General features: G+C 37.2%; 1 protein-coding gene across 1 annotated transcript in view; it reads left to right on the forward strand.

Annotated features, from left to right (window-relative positions):
• The window catches only part of CEP192 (centrosomal protein 192), a 162,506-nt gene extending 153,688 nt beyond the window's left edge, over positions 1–8,818 (forward strand). The window contains exons 52-54 of the mRNA XM_039846883.1: positions 1,565–1,694; positions 2,151–2,209; positions 8,374–8,818. Of these exons, the coding sequence (XP_039702817.1) occupies positions 1,565–1,694; positions 2,151–2,209; positions 8,374–8,512 (328 nt within the window). The 3' untranslated portion in view covers positions 8,513–8,818. The remainder of the gene's footprint in view (positions 1–1,564; positions 1,695–2,150; positions 2,210–8,373) is intronic.
• Positions 8,819–21,871: the final 13,053 nt, after the last annotated feature.

Raw genomic sequence — 21,871 nt, forward strand, 5'->3', positions numbered from 1 at the left:
CATTTGTTTCTAATAGAAGTAAAGGATACATTTCATAAGAAATTAGAATCCTTTAAAGAATATCTGTTCTCACTACACTCTCTTTGCTATTTACTCATCCGCTCATCTCTTACTTACTGAGTGCTCGCTGCATGTAGGTCAGTAGAGATAAGACCATGAGCAAACCTGCCCTGGTCTTGCCTCCACGGACTTCACCTTCTGGGGGAGGAGCCTCATCAAAATCAATCACATTAACAGACTTGGAAAGGAATGAATTAAATGGGAAACATCAGGAAGTATGACAGAGGGAGCTCGATCTGTTATATCTGGGAAGAACCTCCCTGAAATGGGACCTTTAAGTTGAGGAGAATGAGTAGAAATAACGTAGGTAAAGAGGACTGTGTCAGTGACCAGGGTGGTGGGTATTGTTGGCTCTTGAGGAATTAAAAGCAGCCTATGGGCTTAGAGCACAGAGGTGGTGGGAGAGTGGTATGAGGTGAGGCTGGAGAGGGAGGTGGGCAGAGTGCAGACCACACAGGGCCTTGTGTGTCAGGCATTATCTGCAAAGGTACTGGAAGCCATTGAATGACACGATCAGATTAAAGTATTGACAGAAAAACCTTTCCAACAGTAGTATGGACTAATTAGAAGGAAGCAAGAATACATTTGGTAAAACAAGTCAGAGATTATTCTTAAGCATTCCAGGACTAAGACAGTGTCAAGGAAGATGATGAGAAATGGACACTTTTGAAGTATATAGGAAGGAAATTTGGAGGACTCGGTTAATGGATTGGATAAAGGGGTGTAAGAAAGAGAGAGTCAGTGTCAGCTCCCTGAGACAAGAAATACAAGTGGAGGATCAAGTTTGAAGAGTAACATCACAAGTTTATTCTGTGTTTGTGGAGATACCTTTGAAATAGCCATAAGGAGATAATTGTGTATGATTGGCTGTGTTGCCCAGAGGCTCAGTCTGAGCTGAGAAACAAATCTGAGAATACTTGAGTTTGAGGTCACTGGATCAACTGAGATGAGATTTCCTACAAAGAGTGTTGTGTGAGCAGTTAGGGATGTCCAGGGCCAAGTCTTGTGGGACAGCAACATTAGAGGTGACTGACAAGTGGCCAGAGAAATGAAAGTCAGCAGTGTGGAATCTGGAAGCCAAGGCAAGAGGAAGTGGTCACTACTATCAGATGCTACCAAGAGGCCAGAGCTTGTGTCACATTCTCAAAGTAGTCTACGTCCCTGTAAAAATGAAGATTATCAATGGACTGGGCTGTGAGCAGCCAGAGTGAAATGAACTCAGGTGAAAGGACCACCTTTTATAAACTGGATTTGAGATGAGTGGAGAGCCCAGACTTTAATGAGAAAGAGGGACAGAGAGAGGTGTCAGCTAACCCAGCACCTTTGTAAGAGTATTCCTGCTGTCAGCATTTTATCTTTGTACAATTTAGTCAAATGGCCATTAGAAAACTATTTTCTACTGAGTTGTGAGAGAAAACACTAAGCAACACTTCATAATTTAATATATATATAGTTTAAATTACTATGGATTTTAAATAGATGACTTTTAAACCTATTTCCAAAGCAGACAGCTTGACTTGACCCACCGTGGAGTTTATGCCCCAGAAGATGTATATCGGTTTCTGCCAACTAGAGTTGGTGAATCGAGGACATTAAAAGTCAATTTGCGAAATAATTCTTTTATTACACACTCGGTAAGTTGGAAATACTGCTGTGGGCTTTGAAAAAGTAAATGTAGTCAACTACTTGATAAACATTTTCCCGATAATTAAAAGCTGGTGTTATAGTTTTATTTAAGTTGTAATAATGAGTTAATTTTTAAAAATGCCTTAAATATATTTGAAAAGAAAATCATAGTAAGTCCATGACCCTTTAGCTGAAAATCAAAAATATTTAGTGCTTGTTTTCATGTTTTTTATCTTTTAACTGTTTCTCTTTGATATTTTCTGTACCATCAGACCAACATATTTCTGGATAATACTTAACTTTAGTCAAAACTAGAGTAAATTCGTATTAAAAATACCCTTATATGTATTTTTATGAGTATTGTTTAACCTAATTTTGTGGCTATCCTTAAATTTACAAAGGCAAATGTATATTCAAATATCTAACTTGCATAACTTCATAAAGTGTTTCATATTAAATTCCAGCTGAAGTTTTTAAGCCCCCGAGAGCCTTTCTACGTGAAGCATTCGAAATATTCTTTGAGGTGAGTTTATCATAGATCAAAATGTTATCCTAGTGCAGGACTCCATTTTCAGGATATCGAGATTTCTCTTGGGAGTTAAGACTTGGGAGGTCTCTCTCTGTTGCAGCCCCTCATCTTCGTCACGAACACCACAGAGCAATATACACATGGGTCTTCATAAATAGGAAAAGAGATAAGGAGCCCGCAGGGAAAACATTTAGTGACTATCCACTAGTATATTTTATAGTATAGCAACCCAAACTTCATGCAGTGTTTTGGACTTACATATGATTCCTATTACCTGGTATTTTGCCAGCCATGTATAAATACATTGAACCTTAATTATCTTGTGATTAACTTTAGAATAATTCCTGTTTCAAATATTATTTTTACTATGCTGAGAATCAGGGATCTAAATTTTTACTAATTTGGACAAATATTAGTTTCCCCGGGTTATTTGGGGAAACTTTCATTACTTTCATTATGGTATTTTCCAGTTGTCATTCTTCAAATACCCTGTATTGTTCTTAAATCATCACCTTATTTTCTTGTTGTCTTTGCTAATTTTCTTTTTACATATGATGTCATTTAAGTTGAAATCTCAAATTTTGTCTCTCTTATTTAGAATTTTAATAGGATTCTATTGGACTTAACACTGAAGAGTAATTTTATCTTTATCTTTAATTAAACCATTTAATTATTATAAGACCTTTCATTTTAGCATTAGGAGACTATTCCAAAAACATGTCATATTCTGTGAAAACTTGGATCACTTGGTAAACATTCTAGGATTGTCTTCACTGAGTTACTAAGTCCAACAGTGCTGTAGTATGGAAACTTACATGTATCTCGGGATCCTGAAAAGGGGGAAGCCTGTTGCCTACACCTCTTACCTTTTCTTTCCTATCCTATGTTCTATAAAACATGTTGTTTACGTACTTGGGAGGTAAGCACTTTCATTGCCTCCCAAGGCTACTGACCTGGATGCAAACTACAAATTCAATGATGAATATATCTGGAAAGTTATCATAGACTTAATCTCGCTAAGCCTCCAATTCCTCATTGGTGAAATGGAGATGATAATGCTCCTGATGGTGTAGAATTGTTGTGAGGAGTACGTAAGAGATGTGTGAGCCTTAGTGCCCAGGCATAGGAAGCGCGCAGCAGACGATGGTATCTTTACCGTTATTAACAAAACCTTCCTTTTAGTTGACTTTACTGGCAGGATCCATCAAAACTAACTCCAGAGATTTCGATATAACATCACGGTTTCTTATCAGTGCTTTCCCATTTAATCCCTTCCACAACTATGTAGAAGAGAAAGGCCTAAGTTTTAAAAAACTACTAAACCCCAATTTTCCAGCTTCTCTGCTCTGAGTTCTTGTCTCCCAGTGGTCTCTGGACCCTTCAAGTTCGTGAGTTTGCCCTGATTGATTTAAGACTAGTGGTATTATAGTGTAACAGGTTGGTACTGCAAATACATAGTGGCATAACTGCAAAGCAGTTCCATTTATTTAAAAATAGATTATTTAAATTCCCGGTTGAGGTAACATTTTAGTAACTGAGTACAAATAGATACTGAATAAACGAGCTATACCGAATACTGTTATTATCTGAGTTTGAACTTTACCATAACTGCATTATTAATTCTGTTTCTCTTTTATTCTTTGCCTGGTTCACATCCCTGATCTTAACCAGCTTTAGACAGTTGTATATCTTTAAACATGAAGTAGATCATACGGAATACGTTCATGTAAACTAGCATACACCTGGCAGAACATACTGGAAGGGCTTCAGATTTTTGTGTCAAGGATCTCTCATCTAAAATAATAATGACGATTTTTTAAAAATAAAGCTTCTTAAAAAAGTTTCAAGAAATCTTATATATTTTTTTAAATTCCCTTGAACAGCCTACTACCAACTATTTTAAAAAACAGTGTTTGCCCCATCTACTGGGAGAAAAGGGGTCAAATATGTAGTGACAGAAAGAAATCTAACTATGGGCAATGAACACACAATGCAATATATAAATGCCTTACTATTGAATGGTACACCTGAAACTTTTTGGATTTTGTTAACCAATGTCACCATAATTTTTTAAAAAAATGTTTGCTTTCCGCTCATCTATAGTTTTGGTAAAGAATCATTATTTAAAATAGGTGTTAAATTGTTTAGCTTTATGTCACTTTTCCATTTTATGGTTAGAGGATGAAGCAGTCAAAACTTTCCTGGAGTTAAACATTCATTTTCTAACTTTCATTACTGAATACATTGTGGTTTCAAATTCTCTTTTGATGTTAGGGTCTTTGCTTCATTTTCTTAACCAATTTTTAAAAAATTCTATTTCAGCTGAAATTTGTAAGCCGAATTAGTTATCTTGACCCTTTGCAGAAAAAAAGGAAAACCCTAAACCTGTTCCATTACAATAGTGTTGCAAGCAGCAGAATCTATTGCTAATATGGAGTGTAGAAACAAGATGAATTAAATGAAGAGATATAAGGGGAATTGGGGATGGCAATCCTTCTGTGGTATACAGTAGTTGTCATTGAAGTATTATAAATTCATAGAATACTGACATTACCAAAAATCAAATGTAATTTTGGCAATTAATGTTAAATTATTTTCATATTACTCGTCTTTAGTTTTCATCATCTAAATATTTTAACAAGCTAGTAATATTTTTTTCTGTATGAACCTACTTGGATTTAATAGTTGTCTTAAGAGCAGCAACAGCTATCACTCTCTTCTTCCTTCTCCTTTTCGTGTTCATTTTGACTTCAGTATTATAGACATGATGAAAAAATGAGAAATTCAATTTTTATAAATGAGGTGCCATTTTGTTTAGCTTCAACTTGTTTTCTAAAATCAGTTTTGAAATATAAAATGTGTTCATTATTAGCCATTTAAAAGTAGACATTTTTATAGAGTGGAATTTGTTGACTTGCCATCCCAGTGCCAGAAAATTTTAAGCTGTCGTAAATTAGAGCACTACTTTTCTATGCAGCTACTGTGTTAATAGCTTCTAAAAGAACTTAGAAACATGAGAAATATTTTTAAATTCAGCAAAATTTGGGCAGTTTACATAAGTTAGCATTTAAAATAGATATTTTGTTTGCTTTATACTCTTTGAACATATTACTTTAAAATATTTAAAAATTCTTATGCTTTGAAGTTAAACTTTAAAAAAGGCACTTTTATACTTTATTACTGGCAGATACTTATTATTCTGAGCATGATGAGTTTCCAGAAAGTTTTCATCCATGTTAACTATCATTATGGAACTTAGGATAAATATGTAATGTTACAAATTCCAGCATCAACTCTAATAGCACAAAGTCAGTATAAATTTGATAAAAATAAGAGTAAGAAAATCATGTGTTTAAAGCACTAATTCTGTGATCTGTGTAACCAAATGAAAAAGCTCTAAGTCATAGAAAACTTCTCTCATGACACATTCATAAGCTTAAATTTTACATTAAAGAAAGTGGAAAAACTGGTTTCTTTATACATAAGAATGACTTCTTTCAACTTTGGAGAAGAAACAGATCTATAGTATCTCACTTGAGAATTTTTACCAGAAAACTGAAATAGTAGGTGCTGTTCTTATAAGTATTGGGTACTTTTGCATTTACCCCAAATATTAGACACTTTGACTTTGGACAAGGACTCAGGAATTATAATTTCTGGTTGAGAAAAATAGTTAGCTTACTTTGGTGTGTGGAGCCATATCTGTTCTGAGAAACAGTTTGCAGCCTTTGATTAAACATGTTTTCATTCATTAGATAACTCTGCTTTGTGACACTATTAACTGCACACTTCAAAGTAATAATGTGACTTTAGTTATCTGTAGGGTACATGAGGTAATAATTGCCTTATAAATGTGCACCTTTCCCAAGACTGTGAGGCCTGATGGGGCTACTCTCGGTAAGTTCTGGAGCGACGCACAAAATTGGCACAGGGACTGTGAAGTGTAAACTGACTACAACATAAAGAGGCAGGAGAGCTTACCCGCCAGAAGTTAAGGGGTTTTGCCTAATGCAGAGGAGGGTAAGCATGAATGTATCTTGGGGATGTTTAGCCTACCTAGTGATAGATTATAAAGAAGGTAAAAGGAAATGATTAAATTTTTGGTAAAGGTTCTTTTGGATTTTAGGTGATCATCCCTTTCTCATGTCTTTAAAAAAGATTCGTTTATATTTACATTTAGCCCTGAAAAGCATCCTTCTGTTAACCTATTTTATTCAAGTCTTATCTCTGCTGAGATGTCATAGCTACTGTGTTTCTCCTGTTCTGTGCCCAGGTCTCCATGCACACAGTGCACTGCAGGTCCTGGTCCACTCCAGCTCCTGAGCTGGCAAACCCTGCCAGGTCTTTTGAGAGGGAAGGCAGTTGTCACAAAGTCACAGCCAGGGAACAACAGTAACATTGAGCTGTTGTTACTTTTCACCCACACACAGGAACCAAGCAACTTAAATTATTTTCAATTTTTTTGATAATGATGGCACCTTGGCTGTGCTAATGTGTTAGCTTTTTCTTACAAAAGGTATTTCTTTTAAATTAAAAAAGAAAAATTATGGTTTATGTAGTTCGTAGGTTCTGATAAGCTCTTTAAATATTAATGGAGGCACATAAGAAATGAAGCAGTTTAGAGTGCACTTCCACAGCTGCCTCTCTGTTCTCTTAATGTGTTTTTTGCTCTAATGTGCCTTTGCTATAAAATTAGTCATCAGCTAGTAAAAGGTTTTGAACTAGACCTCTCCATTGGGTTCAGCATACTTTATAATTACCGTTTCCCGTGTGTGGGGGCGGGAGGGGGAGAGAGAGAGAAACAGAGATTAAAACGGTTTTTAATAACAGTACAAGATGGACATTTTAAAAATGTCCCTCTTACCAGTAGTGTTCTCTAGCTATATTAAACTTCATGGATCTTTCTAAATTGCACTCCACTTTATTCAAAGTACCTATAAATCTAAAGCAGATATATGTTTATCATAATACGTTTTTAAAAACACTTCCTCAGTTGACTATAGAACAGTTTTATATTCCATACTGAAATTTGTTAATAATGAGATCTTCCAGAAATTTATTTTGGTATATTTTATTACTTTTAGTAATTCATAAATTATAAAGCCCCTTAAGTTGGCAAAATGTACTGTGTTATTCTGAGTATAGAAATGCTAACATGAAAGAGAAAATTGTAGTTTGTCAGTGCCATAGACTAGGTACCATTTTTTTTAAAGGCACACTAGCTTTGACATGGGAAAATAAGGCATTAATGCATTTGGGAAAAATAACCCAGACTTAAAATGTATATATATTGTTATATATAGATATAGATATATCATCTTTTCCTATGTTATCAAGTTATATCTAGGAAAAGAGCTTCAAAATAAACTATTTTCTAAATTTCTAGTCATTGGAAGCAAAAGCATATCAGTTCATTCCTACACTTTAAAACATGTATCTCTGAGGTGAGACTAAGGATTGAAATACTTCCCTTCTAAGGGAAGTCTAAAAGCTGTAAATTTTGACCAAAAAATGATTAAGACTGAAAGTTGATAACAGCTGATAGGCAATGATAAAGTATATGTATTCACTACTAGAATAAAGTTATATATTTGAAGCTCTTGGGATCTAATTTTATGAAGACATAGGGCACGCATTACCTGCCTCAATATAATCTGAAAATAAGTTTTCAAGATGACTTTTAATAGAGGTTTCATGTGAATTTTTGGAGCAAAAACTATACAGCCCTGTTAGTGATGGGCATGGGACACATCAGTTTATTCTCTTCCCAGTTGAGTATGCTGCCAAAGTCAGTAAGGTTGGAATATGTAGGGTATGCTCTCACTTTTTCTTAGGTAAATAGGCACCTGCTTTTGTAGATGGAATATGCAGTTCCATACACCATAGATCAGAACTCTGATTTCCCCTTTTCCATTTTTATTGGCTAGCCAGGAATATATATACAGAACTGTTTGATTTAGATTTTTCTCTCCTTTGTACCAGTTGCGTGTTAAATAATACATCAAAGAAATGAGAACTAAATTTAAGTTGAATGTACCTGGACTAGTTTCTTTCACAAAAACCTACTGAGCTCTCTGCAGACATTGTGGTTAACTGTGGCAGGTTATTTGCTTGTTACCGTAGTATCAGACTGCTGATATTTTCCTTTCTCTCTGCAGAGCCCAGCATTACATCAACATGCCTGTGCAGTTCAAACCAAAGTCGGTGGGCAAATTTGAAGCTCTGCTTGTCATTCAAACGGACGAATGCAAGAGTGTAGCTATTCGACTAATTGGTGAAGCTCTTGAAAAAATTTAACTAGAATACATTCTGTGTAAAGTAAAGGGCATGAGTTATATTTTGGTGACTTCACTTTTCTACACTACAATTATATTTTTGTATATGTTTTGTATGATAAATTAGATATATAAACAGTAGAACTTTTTGTTTTGAGAAGCTAAGATTGAAGACCTGACTAAAATATCATGTATTTAAACTATAGTATTGTACTTAACTTTTAAGGGAAGAAGAGATTTCTATTTTTGCATTAATTATGATATTCTGAGTAAATATGGTATATATTTTAATGTGATATATCCAGAAATAAAGTTAATTTTCATTGAACTTGTCTTTTCTTTATGATGTCATACAGAAATCAGAATATTGCTTTATTCTGCTAATTATTTTTAAGCTCCTACGTCTGTTTCATGATTTTTCTCCTCCATTGCATAGTTTCCTTTCCCCTAAGAAATTCGTTCTCTTTCTTTCTGTCCTTAAGCTCAGTGATCCCCAACCTTTTTGGCATCAGGGTCCAGTTTCATGGAAGACAATTTTTCCACAGACCAGGAGTGGAGATGGTTTTGGGATGATTTAAGGGCATTATATTTATTGTGCACTTTATTTCTATTATTGCATTGTAATATATAATGAAATAATTATACAACTCACCACAATGCAGAATCAGTGGGAGCCCTGAGCTTGTTTTCCTGCAACTAGATGTTACCATTTGGGGGTGATGGTAGACAGTGACACCAAAGTGTGTTGCTTATGTCCGGTCTACTTAATCTTGTTTTGGTGGCTGCCACTGCAGAAAACCCTGCTTCACAAAGATAGGATGTTGGAAATGGAAGCAGGCTTCAAGTGCTTTTGTGACAATCTCCGGATATTCTGCCTTGACTTTAATCCACAATATATGGAGATTCAAAGTTGTCTCAAACACACTTTTAAGGCCACTGTCACTTGCGATCTCAAGCAGTTGATCCTCTTCAAACAGACAAAATTCCCCTGGCTTATTCACAAAAGAGTCGTGGATCCATTCCTTCCCAGTTCAGGGGTCTCGTGGTTGGAAAGTAAAGCTCAGACTCTTCTGAAAGCTGAAATAGGTGATCATGCACCAGCTGGGAGAAAGATGGCCCTGGCTCAAAATCTCAAAATCTCTGCTAATGTTCGAAACATCAAAAATTCCAATGTTCACCCTTCATCCCATAATTCCGGTTTGGCTTTGAATGCAGCCACTTTATCTACCAACTTGAACACAGTTGTCATTCTCCCCTGAAGTGACAGATTGAGTTGATTAAGCAGGTTGAATATGACACACAAGCAAGTTTTGCAACCCATTCTGTGTCACTGAAATGTACTGCCAGCAGTGACTTTTTCTTTAAGGAATCTAAGGAGTGATTCTCATAACTCGAACTCCAGCCAGTGATCTGCCTTTAGAAAGCCATCTCATTTCTGTGTGTAAGAGGAGACGTGAGCTCTGCGTCCATCTCCTCTCAGAGCTGCACTAACATGCGAGTTAGGGACGTGCACTTTACTGTTATTGATCATTTTAATCACATCCTGCAAAACATTAAATTTAGGTGACATTTTTTGGCTAGCCAGCGTTTCTCTACGGATGACACAGTACATAGACACATTCAGAAGCGACCTCTTCAACCCAAGTAGTGAAACCAGAAAGTCATGGCAGACACACAAAATGACCAATTCAGTTTTCCTGATATGTAATCATTTAAAGACTTGAATAGTTCTGCAGCTATGGTGTTGGTTGGCAACAAAAGTGGTCATGCATGTCCTCATGCACATCCTCCTGAAAAATAGATCGCACAAAAACAAGCATTGTTTTGTCAACATCAGACTCATCAACCTGGATTACATGTCACAGTGAGTCAATATCCTCTGCTATTTCATCAATTCATCTAGTTTTGGTGCTAGCCAAATGGAGAACATGTGCCACCTTTTGGACTGCAGCCTCTCCTAAAAGTTCACAACAAATGTCCTTAGCAGTGGGCATGATGAACTCTTCACCAATCGTAAAGGGCTTCTTAGCTTTAGCAATGCAGGCAGCTCATCTTTGGGTCTTTCCCCCTTTTCAAAGAAGCTCTCCAGTAATGTTTGTTTTTTACTCATTTTGACTGGGGTTAGCTTGTGGGCTTACCAGAACTGTGACTGAGACAAGCGTGCAGTGCAGTGTGGGAGAGAGGCACAGATGGAAGTGGTTAATAAAATAATGGGCGGGCCACGCGCAGACTAAAATAAGTGTTGGATTCTAACTTAAAGCCTGCCACCAGAGGCAGCTTAGCTGTTACTTGCCACTCACTGATAGGGTTTTGATATGAGTCTGCAAGCAATTGATTTATTATGGTTTCTGTGCAGTCACACCTCTCTGCTAACGTTAATCTGTATTTGCAGCCGCTCCCCAGGGCTAGCATTACTGCCTCTTATTGTAAGCTCTGTGTGACTAGACCTGCTCTCCCCCCAGTCACCACTGTGTCTCTGGACCTGGTCAGTGCCTCGTATGTGTGATGTGACCAACTGCCCAGCAGTGCTCAATGCCCTGACCCAAATGTCCTATCATCCCTTCTCTCTACTCCCAGTAAACATCATCCTAGGCATTCCCCCAAGATTTGTTACCTATTTTCACCAGTCTCCTGTAGACAGTAGTAATAGTCAAACCGTTATTGAGTGCTTTCTATGTGCCAAGTAATGTCCTTAGTGCTCTTTATACACTGTCACCCTTAATTCCCAACAGCTTTGTGGAGATTGACCCTTTCTGGTGAGGAAAGGAGGTGCAGAGGCCTTCCTGCTGCTGCCCGCTGCAGGTACCTGTGACAGCATCTGGGGAGAGACAGGTGAATTGATCCTAGGCTGGGGATGGGGCTGAACATCAGTAGCGGGCAGGGCTGCTCTGGCATGGCATAGTGTAGATGAGCAAACTCAGATTTGGTCTGGTAAGTATTAACTAAAAGTCACATAACAGAAGGGTTGGAGCTGGAATCCAAATCTTGGTTTTTCTGACTTGGATGCAGATAATAGGAACTGTTCCTGAAGCTAATAATTCGAGAAAATGTAACATTGGCATATGTCTGCTTTTAAAAATTTGATTCCCTTTGGTGTAAAACAACCCCAAGATTGCAAATTAGTATGTCGCACCTGGGTTAATGCATCTGGCACATAGCGTGGTAGGTTCTTAAAGAGGTTGAATGAAAACCTTGTTTTAATGTGAAAAATTATTTTCCCAGCTTCTTCCTAAATAAGATTGTTTTTTATATGTCTTTTCCATTTAGTGAAAACTAACACGTCAGTCTTAAAGATACAATCTTGTCCACTGCATATTCTGGATACCCAGACTGGTTAAGATCTACGGGTTTCATATTGTTGGTTCCCAGACTCCAGCAGCAGACTTGTTTGGTGTTCAATAACGTTTGCTTTTCAAATTTTATGCAAGTTGTATCTTTTTAGGTTGCTAGTTGGCTTTTATTGAATTTTAAAATGCCACTTTGAAGTCCCATAACCACAGGCCCAGCTTCCTGCCAGTTCCTCTGTATGGTATCACTCTGCCTTTAGACCTCTTTCCAAATCCCCAAATCCTACAGGACCACATTTTCAGACCTTGTTTGATAGCACTACTTCTGTCATTGTTAGCAGGCCAATGATACATTAAAGTAGTAAAACTAAACAGTACAAATATTTAATTTATTTTAAAGATTGAGTAGTTAGTTAACTTGTTTTTGTGTTTTTATACCACTTCCTATATTAACTTAGTCTGGCTTTTAAAATATTCAGAGCTGTGACATTCTAAAAATAGTTGCTTATAAATAAGGATTATTAGAGTAAGGTACATACATGGTGGATGTGATAGGCAGCTTTCAAGATGGCCCACAATAATCCCTGCTTCCTGGTGTTCATGGTCTCATGTATCCCCTCTACTTGAGTAACTTACTTCTAATACCTCAGCATTGATGGAAACGTCACTTCTGTGATTAGAATACAAAAGATTATGACTTTCAACTTGCTGACTCTCCCTTGCAGACTTTAATGAAGCAAGCTGCTATCCTGGAGAAGGCCATGTGGTGAAGAGTTGGGGGCAGCCTCTAAGCAACAGCTGGCTGGGAACTGAGGAGGTCAGTTCAGCGGGCCTGAAGAACTGAACCCTGCCAACCACGATTTAAGCTTGAAAGACGATCCTTCCCCAGTCAAGCCTTCAGTCCAGACCCCAGTCCTGGCCAACGCTTTGATTGCAGTCTATAAGAGACCCCAGCACAGAGGACCCAGCTGCGCTGTTCCCAGATTCCTGCCCCACAGAAATGGTGAGATCATAAATGCATATTGTTTAAGCCACTAAGTTTCTGGTGATTTGTTATGCAGCAATAGATAATACAATGGATGCTTAATGAAAAGGAAAAATAACTGCACTGCAAATTTAATAAGCCCTTATAAATCAGCCACATTGGTAAGTAATTACATATAAAGAATAGAGACACCCCAACAACTATTGATCTTTTTGTGATTAAAAAGCTCTCTCTTTTAATCTTTAAGAAAATGGACACGCCCTTGTTTTCTTTCATCTTTAAATGTTTAATTTTATGCCTAGGTAAAGATCTAGGCACACTGAACAAAGTATCTTGTAAGTTTTTAAATACACACCAATTAAATGATGATAAGCATTCAGAGCTTATTGAGCACTAAGGAAAACTATAAGAATGAAAGTCAATGTTACCTGTCTCTGGTCCTTTGAGAGTTCAGACAGGAAGGGTTCAGTGTGAGTGGTAGCACACTGATGGGCCAGCACCCCTATCAGAAGCACCTGTCTGACTCTGAAAGCTGACAGCTGAGCAGCCCTGGGCTTGGAAGAGGGTGGTGTTGAAGTAAAGGAGGAGCTAGGTGGGTAAAAGTATAATTGGAAATTTAATCCTCCTTGGCATTTTTATAATTTTTATTTCTCCTATATCCAGTGCTTACCCCCAAAGATACATACTGTATCAGCACATGGAAGTGGCTATATATTTAATTCTATGAGCACAGTTGACAAACGGTCAGAAGACAGTGTTCTTCTTGGTATGATTTTAGGTGGGGCAGGAAGTCCCATGCCACTTGGTTCAACCAGATTCTCCTTACATTTCAGTTGACCCACAAAATTGCCCTTGTATAGAATCAGCATGAGGAAATGCAGTCTTTTATACTTACATGTACATGAGATTTGATCTCCGACAAGCTTTGAGGCAGGGCATAAAACACTCATCATTTGAGTGGACTCACAGCGGGTGTCTTCTTGATAGATCAAGAGTGGATGTAGGACTGTTGAGAGGTGGGAGAGGGCACCAGATGCCAGACTTTGTTCTATCATAGTTTCCCAGAGGGCCACCTCTATTGGCATAATGCTTATATTTTCAACCTTAGAAGCCGATTCTCCAGTAGCTTCTTTGGAACTGTCTATTGAAATATCCAGAGAGGTCAGTTTGTTCTGCTGCTAGAGCCAGGCTTGCTCTGATCCCACCTTCTCTCCAGCCTGGTTTCCCTTCACTTGCTCTTCCACAGGCATGTCCAGCCTCCGGAAGTGTGGCTCCCAACACTTCCCCTGTTTCACGGTGACACTTTCCCCATAGGAGGACCTTTCGTTCCTACCTGCTTTCCAGGTCCTCAGGGAAGATGGCTCATCCAACTGATGGGTAACTGTGTTGAATGATTTTCTGTTGAATGTCTTCCATACATTCAACGGGAAAGGCCACAAGGCAGGACCAGGGCTCCTGGTTTGCCTCTGAAGCCTCAAGATACAGAGTATAGTTGGCTCTCGGTAGATTTTCATATGTTTTGAATGAATGGATGCAGCACTACCGAGGTTTCTGTTTTAATATTTCAATGAAAATATCAAGGTGTTGGATAATAACAGGAATGGATGGACACTTGTTTAATGTAATAATGTATTCATGTCTGGCCAAAACCAAATTGTACAAATGAAGAAACGCTGGAGCAGGTCAGGAATGCTCACACCATGACTGTCACATGGCATGGCCCTGGTGCAGGTGGACAAGGGAAAGAGATGAGGCATTTAAGTTGGTGATATAATTGTTGATATGGAATTCCAAGATAATTTTCTTTAAAAGTGGTAAACAATGAGAAAATTAGTAATGTGACTAAGCACAAAATAGACATACAAAATTTAGTAGACCTTCTATATAAGAGAATAGTACTGGGCAGTCAGAAAATATAATGAAAGAAAAGATAAAACACCTGGGAATAAACGTGTAAATAAATGTGTAAAATATAAGAAGAAAACTTTAAAATCACACTGTGAGACAGGAGACTGGAATAGGGGACACTCGCCTGTGTTGCCATGGTGAGCTCTCTGTAACATGAGTCAGATCCCGTGTGACTGGTAGAGAGGGCAGTGGCAACAGCATAACACAGAGGTCTCGTGTCTCGGGTAGCATTTCCCCCGAGAGCTAAGGCTTTGTGCCCCCACACTGGCAGCTCCACTGTACCCAGGACCCACTCACTGGGAATTCTCCACAGACACAGCGAAAGGCTAACGATTGTCGTCCCTGGCATAACTGTGTTTTGAGTTGAGCCTGCAGCTGGCTCTCCATCTGCCCTTTCTTTGCTCTTGCCTCAACCTTAGAGAACTCCATCAATCTAAATTTTTTTTTTTAAAGGATGAAATCCTACATTTAACATATATCTTTATTAGGATTTTACATATCCTTTTAAACTGTACTAGAGTTTTACGAGGATTAGCATAACAATTATTATTACTGCTTTAGTTACGAAGTTGCTTAGATTTTAAGGAGTTGGCCTCAAACATGCTTTCCCCATTAGCTCAATTTTAGTGTGTGAATGAATGGGAGGCTTGTTGGGAATATGTGTTTTGCATGATAGTAGAACCTACTTTTGAGGGAAAAGATCCAATAACTACATCTGTCAGTTCTCCTTAAACTGATCTCTATATTTAATGCCTCTCCAATAATAAACCTACAAGATTTTTTTTTAAGTGGAATAGTGATTCTAAAATTGATATGGAACAATGCCATGCATGAACAACCAGGAAAATGCTAAAAAGGAGTCATGAGGGAGGCTGGTCCTACCAGGTATCAGATAAGAGGCTTCGGTTATTTGTCTTCTGGCATGATGGAGATAAAGGTTGGGATGGGAAAAGACACACCTCCACCCTGGAGGAAGGAATAGTTCTGGGCTTTCTCCAAGTGATCAGTCCTCGGGACTCCCATTCCTCCCTTCTTCACGAGGTCAGTGGGCCAAAGGTGGTTGGCTCTGCCAGTGTAATTCAGGAGAGGAAGTGTTAGGAAGCAACATAGCAACAAGGAAGTTTGTATTTCATCCTCCATCTGTCAGTGGAAACTTGTGGTAAGAAGCTGGAAGTATGATTCGTTGGCCACTTCAAACCCTAACAACAGGAGTTAAAATAGCCTGGGTGAGACTGGTTTATGAAAAGATCAGTGAGACAGAATGGACTCCAGCAACATCCAAATACATACAGAAATTCAGTATATGATAAATTTGCATATAAGTGGGGAAAAGATGGATTATCCCAGAATATCTTCCAGACGAACCAGATGTTAAAAATGTAACCATAAAATTCCCATAAGGAAATATGGGAAAATAATATGTTATTAATTTCTAATTATGAGACAAAAACTGGGCGTTATATAAGAAAAACTGATAAATTCAACCATATACAAATGAAAATTTTCTGGGTGGAAAGCATAACCATAGTCAATGACAAACTGGCAAGAAATTTATAATACTTATGTAAAGAGGCTTTAGATATTAATAAGAAGAAACAACAATGGAAAAATGGACAAAAGACAGTTAATAGGAAGGAAATATAAAAAATTTTTTATTTTTTAAAATACATGTATATTCATCAGCTTTCAAATAGCCTCAGTCTCAGTGATTTAAAATCACACATTGTCTCTCTCACTCATGAGGTGGGTGAGATGGCACTGGGTGCAGTTCATTTCACCTTAATGTGGCTAGGCCAAGCCCTTAGATGTGGGTCAGACTCAGGTAGCTCTCGTGTTTCTCCTTCTCTCGGCCATTAGGCATCGGGTCATGTTTGCCTCGTGATGAGAGCAAAGATGTAGGAGGATGAGGAGACACATGCCATGACTCTTATGACCTTGTCTTAGAGCTAGCCACTGTTATTTCCACCCAAATTTCATAGGCCAGAGCATGTCGCACAGCGAGTCCCACATGAGGGGCCTAGAAAAGTGTGGGGGTGCAATTGTATTTTTTTATTACAGGGAGGAATGAACAGTGTGGAACACCAGCCAAATCTGCTGTGATGTGTATTCTTTTGAATAGATCATTCATATACAAGGTGTAAATATACAAGGTTTATAATAAAGTCTCCCTCTCATGACTATCCATTAGCCATGGAGCAACTCTCCTCAGAAGCCAGTTTCTAGTCTAAATTTCGTGTGTGTGTGTGTGTGTGTGTGTGAGAGAGAGAGAGACAGAGAGACAGAGAGACAGAGAGACAGAGAGAGACAGAGAGAGAGTGAGAGAGAGAGCGCAAACAGAAAGCCAGGCTGTTGGGATTCAAATCCCATCTTCCTCACTTAACTGGTTTTGAGACCTTAGGCAGATTTGACTTGTAGTTAATTTTCCTCAGCTATACAATAAGGATAATAGTATTATCCATTTTATGTTTGTCATGAAAATTAAATGAATAAGTATTTGTAAAGTGCTTAGAACAATGTATCTGACACATTAAAAGTGTTATATTTAATTTTATATAATTATATAAAACACATGATGGTATAGTATATTTGCCTTTTTTTTTTAAATTAAAAATATACCTTGGAAAACTACCTCATTATTATCAATGACCATATAGTATGTCTTTGTTTGGCTGAGCCATTATGTTTCTTTGTAATTTTACTATTAATTTTAAGTATATAGTACATTGATTAGACATTTATACAGTTTATAAAATGATCCCCTTATTGCTCTTTGAACTTCTTTAACCTTTCATCTCTTTCTCCCAGCCCCCCACCTCCCCTCCTCTCTGGCCATCACCAGATTGTCCTCTATTTTTGTGAGTCTATTTTTGATTAGTTTGTTCTTTTTGTTCCTTAGATTCCACATATAATTAAAGTCATATAGTATTTCTCTTTCTCTGTCTGACTTATTTCACTCAGCATAATAACCTCTAGGTACACCCATGCTGTTACAAATGGTAGGATTTCATTTTTTTAATGGCTGAGTAATATTCTGTTGTATATATGAACCATAACTTCTCTATCTAATCATCTGTTGATGGTCATTTAGGTTGCTTCCATATCTTGGCTATTGTAAATTGTGTTGCCATGAACATAGGAGTGCATAGATCTTTACGAATTATCGTTTGGGTTTTCTTTGGATAAATACTCAGAAGTGCAATTGCTGGGTCAAAAGGTAGATCTATTTTGAATTTTTTGAGAAATCTCCAGACTGTTTTCCATAGTGGTTGTACCAATTGGCAATCCCACCAATCATGTATGAGAGTTCTCGTTTTTCCACATCCTTGCCAACACTTGTTCTTTGATTTATTGATGATAGCCATTCTGACAGGTGTGAGGTGATATCTTATTGTGGTTTTAATTTGCATATGTCTGATGATTAGTCATCTTTTCATATGTCGGCCATCTGTATTTACTCTTTGAAGAAATATTCATTCAGGTCTTCTGCCCATTTTTTAAATGGATTATTTGTGGGGTTTTTTGTTGTTGCTTAGTTGTATGAGTTCTTTATATATTTTTGGATATTAACCTCTTATCAGATGTATCATAAGTGAATATCTTTTCCCATTCAGTTGGTTGTCTTTTTGTTTTGTTGATGGTTTCCTTTGCTGTACAAAACTTTTTAGTTTGATGTAGTCCCACTTATTTATTTTTTTCTTTTGTTTCCCTTGCCTGAGGAGGTACGTCCACAAATAAATTACTAGCAGCAATATCAGAGAGATTACTGGCTATATTTTCTTCTAGAAGTGTTATGGTTTTTGTCTTATATTTAAGTCTTTAATCCCTTTTGAGTTTATTCTAGCATAGGGTGTAAGAAGATAGTTCAGTTTTTTTATCTTTTTTTTTCTTTTTGCATGCATCTATCCAATTTTCCCAGCACCATTTATTGAAGAGACTGTCTTTACAACACTGTATATTCTTGCCTCCTTTGTCATATATTAAGTGAGCGTATAGGCATGGATTTATTTCTGGGCCCTCTATTCCATTCCATTGATCAATGTATTTATTTTTATGCAAGTACCATGCTGTTTTGATTACTGTAGACTTGCACTATAGTCTGATAACAGGTAGTATGATATCTCCAATTTTCTTCTTTTTCAAGATTACCATGACTATTCAGGGTCTTTTATGGGTCCATATTAATTTTAGAATTATTTGTTCTAGTTCTCTGAAAAATGCCATTAGTTTTTTTGATAGGAATTGCACTGAATCTACAGATTGCTTTGGGTAGTTTGGCCATTTTAATGATGTTGATTCTTCCTACCCATGAGCACGGTATATGCTTCTATTTATTTGTATCTTCTTCAATTTCTTTTTTCAATGACACAATTTTCTGAGACCAGGTCTTTTACTTCCTTGGTTAATTAGATTTCCAGGTGTTTTATTGTTTTCAATGAAATTGTAAATGGGATTGTTTTCTCAGTTTCTCTTTCCGACAGTTCATTGTTGGTGTGTAAAAATGCCACTGACTTCTGAATATTTATTTTCTATCCTGCTACTTTACTAAATTCATTGATCAGTTCTAACAGTTTTTTGGTGGAATCTTTAGGGTTCTCTCTATATAGTATCATGTCATTGTCAAATAACGAGAGTTTTTACTTCTTCCTTTCCAATTTGGATGCCTTTTATTTCTCTTTCTTGTCTTATTGCTGTGGCTAAGACTTCCAATACAATGTTGAAGAGGAGTGGTAAAAGTAGGGAAAGTTGTCTTGTTTCTGATCTTAAGGAAAATGCTTTTAGCATTTCTGCACTGAGTATAATGTTAGCTATAGGTTTGTCATTTATTATGTTGAGGTATGTTCCTTCTATTCCCACTTTGCTGAGAGTTTTTATAATGAATGGATGCTGGATTTTGTCAAACAATTTTTCTGCATCTATTTATATAATTATATGGTTTTTATCTTTCAATTTGTTATTGTGGTCTATCACATTAATTGATTTTCAGATATTGAACCAACCTTGCATCCCAGAAATAAATCCAACTTGATCATGTGTATGATATTTTTAAGGTATTGCTGAATTCGGTTTACTAATATTTTGTTGAGGATTTTTGCATCAATGTTCATAAGACGTATCAGCCTATAGTTTTGTTTTCTGTAATGTCTTTGTCTGGTTTTGGAATCAAAGTAATGGTGGCCTCATATAAGGAGTTAGGGAGCCTTCCCTCTTCATGAATTTTTTGGAATAGTTTGAGAAGAACAGGTGTTAATTCTTCTTTGAATGTTTGGTAAAATTCACATATGAAGCCATCTGGTCCAGGACTTTTGTTTTGGGGAGGTTTTTGATTACTGATTCTATTTCATTGGTGGTAGTCAGTCAGTTCAGATTTTCTGTTTGTTCTTGACTCAGTCTTGGGAGATTGTATGTTTCTAGGAATGTATCCATTTCTTCCAGATTGTCCAATTTGTTGGCATATAATTGCTGGTAGTATTTTCTTAGGATCTTTTGTATTTCTGTGAAGTCTGTCAGGGCCGAGCGGATGGCCAAGTTTCAGTGTCAGTGGTATTGCTGACCGAGAAGAGAAGGTTCGATGGTGAGAGGCCCAGTTGGAAGAATGCACAAGAGCCAGATATGAGGATGAAACGGCAGGCACCAGCTTTATTGTGCGGAGCACACTTCTGTTTCTAGAAGTGCAGTTCTGTTGGGGAGTACAGTCTATTGCATGGGGCGCGCTCTCACTTCTGCTCCCCTTTTCTGTTCTCTCCTTCTGCTCACCAGGAGACCGCATGTCTCCTCACATAGCAGAGTACAAAAGTGGCATTCAGGAACACGTGTGCTACAATAGGCTGAAGTATGTTTACATATTTTCTAAGTCTGGAGTCCTATTCCTAGTCTCGGCCTGGATCATAGCCAGACCTTGGACCAACCAGACCTTGGGCCAGTCAGGCCTGGAACCCACAGAATCCATAGTTATTTCTCCTCTTTCATTTCTGATTTTATTTATTTGAGTCCTCTCTCTTTTTTCCTCGATGAGTCTGGTTAAGGGTCTGTCAATTTTGTTTATCTTTACAAAGAACCAGCTCTTGGTTTCATTAATCTTTTGTATTGTTTTTCCAGACTCTATTTTGTTTATTTCCACTCTGATCTTTATGATTTCCTTCCTTCTATTCACTTTGGGCTTTGTTTGCTGTTCTTTTTCTAGTTCTCTTAAGTGTAAGGTTAGATTGTTTACTTAAGCTTTTTCTCCTTTCTTGAGATAGGCCTGTAATGCTGTGAATTTTCCTCCTAGGAATGCTTTTGCTGTGTCCCATAGATTGTGAGTCATCGTGTTTTCATTTTCATTTGTGTCTAGGTATCTTTTGATTTCTTCCTTGATCTCATTAATAACCCATTCATTGTTTAGTAGCATATTGTTTAGCCTCCATGTGTTTGTGTATTTTCCATTTTTTTTTTTTTGTAGTTGATTTCTAGTTTCATTCATTTGTGATTGGAGAAGATGGTCAATATGATTTCAGTCTTCTTAAATTTATTTTGTTGTTTTGGGGTGAAATGCTCTGAAAATATCTATTAAATCCATCTAGTCTAGTGTGCCTCTTAGGCCCATTGTTAACTTGTTGATTATTTGTCTGGAAGATTTGTCCATTGGTGTCAATGGGGTGTTAAAGTCTCCTACTATGAGTGTATTACTGTTGATCTCTCCTTTTATGTCAGCCCATAATTACTTTATGTATCTAGGTGCTCCTCTGTTAGGTGTGTATGTTTACTAGGGTTATGTCCTTTTGATTTGTTGATCCTTTTATCATTATGTAATACCCTTGTCTCTTATTATAGCCTTTGTTTTAAAGTCTATTTTGTCTGATATAAGTATTGCTACCACAGCTTTTTTTTTTCACTTCCATTTGCATGAAATATCTTTTTCCATCCCTTTACTTTCAGTCTGTGAGTGTCATTTGATCTGAAGTGGGTCTCTTGTAGACAGCATATGCATGGGTCTTGTTTTCTTTTCCATTTGGCTACCCTGTGTCTTTTGATTAGAGCATTTAATCCATTTACATTTAAAGTGATTATTGATAGGTACATAGTTACTGCCATTTTATTATTTGTGTTTGTTTTTTGTATTCTTTTTTACTTCTTCTTCCTCTTCCTCTTCCTCTTCTACTTCTTCTTCTTCTTCCTCTTCCTCTTCCTCTTCTACTTCTTCTTCTTCTTCCTCTTCCTCTTC

This window comes from Pteropus medius, unplaced genomic scaffold, assembly GCF_902729225.1.
Source record: "Pteropus medius unplaced genomic scaffold, Ma_sr-lr_union100, whole genome shotgun sequence".
Taxonomy (NCBI): Eukaryota; Metazoa; Chordata; class Mammalia; order Chiroptera; family Pteropodidae; genus Pteropus; species Pteropus medius.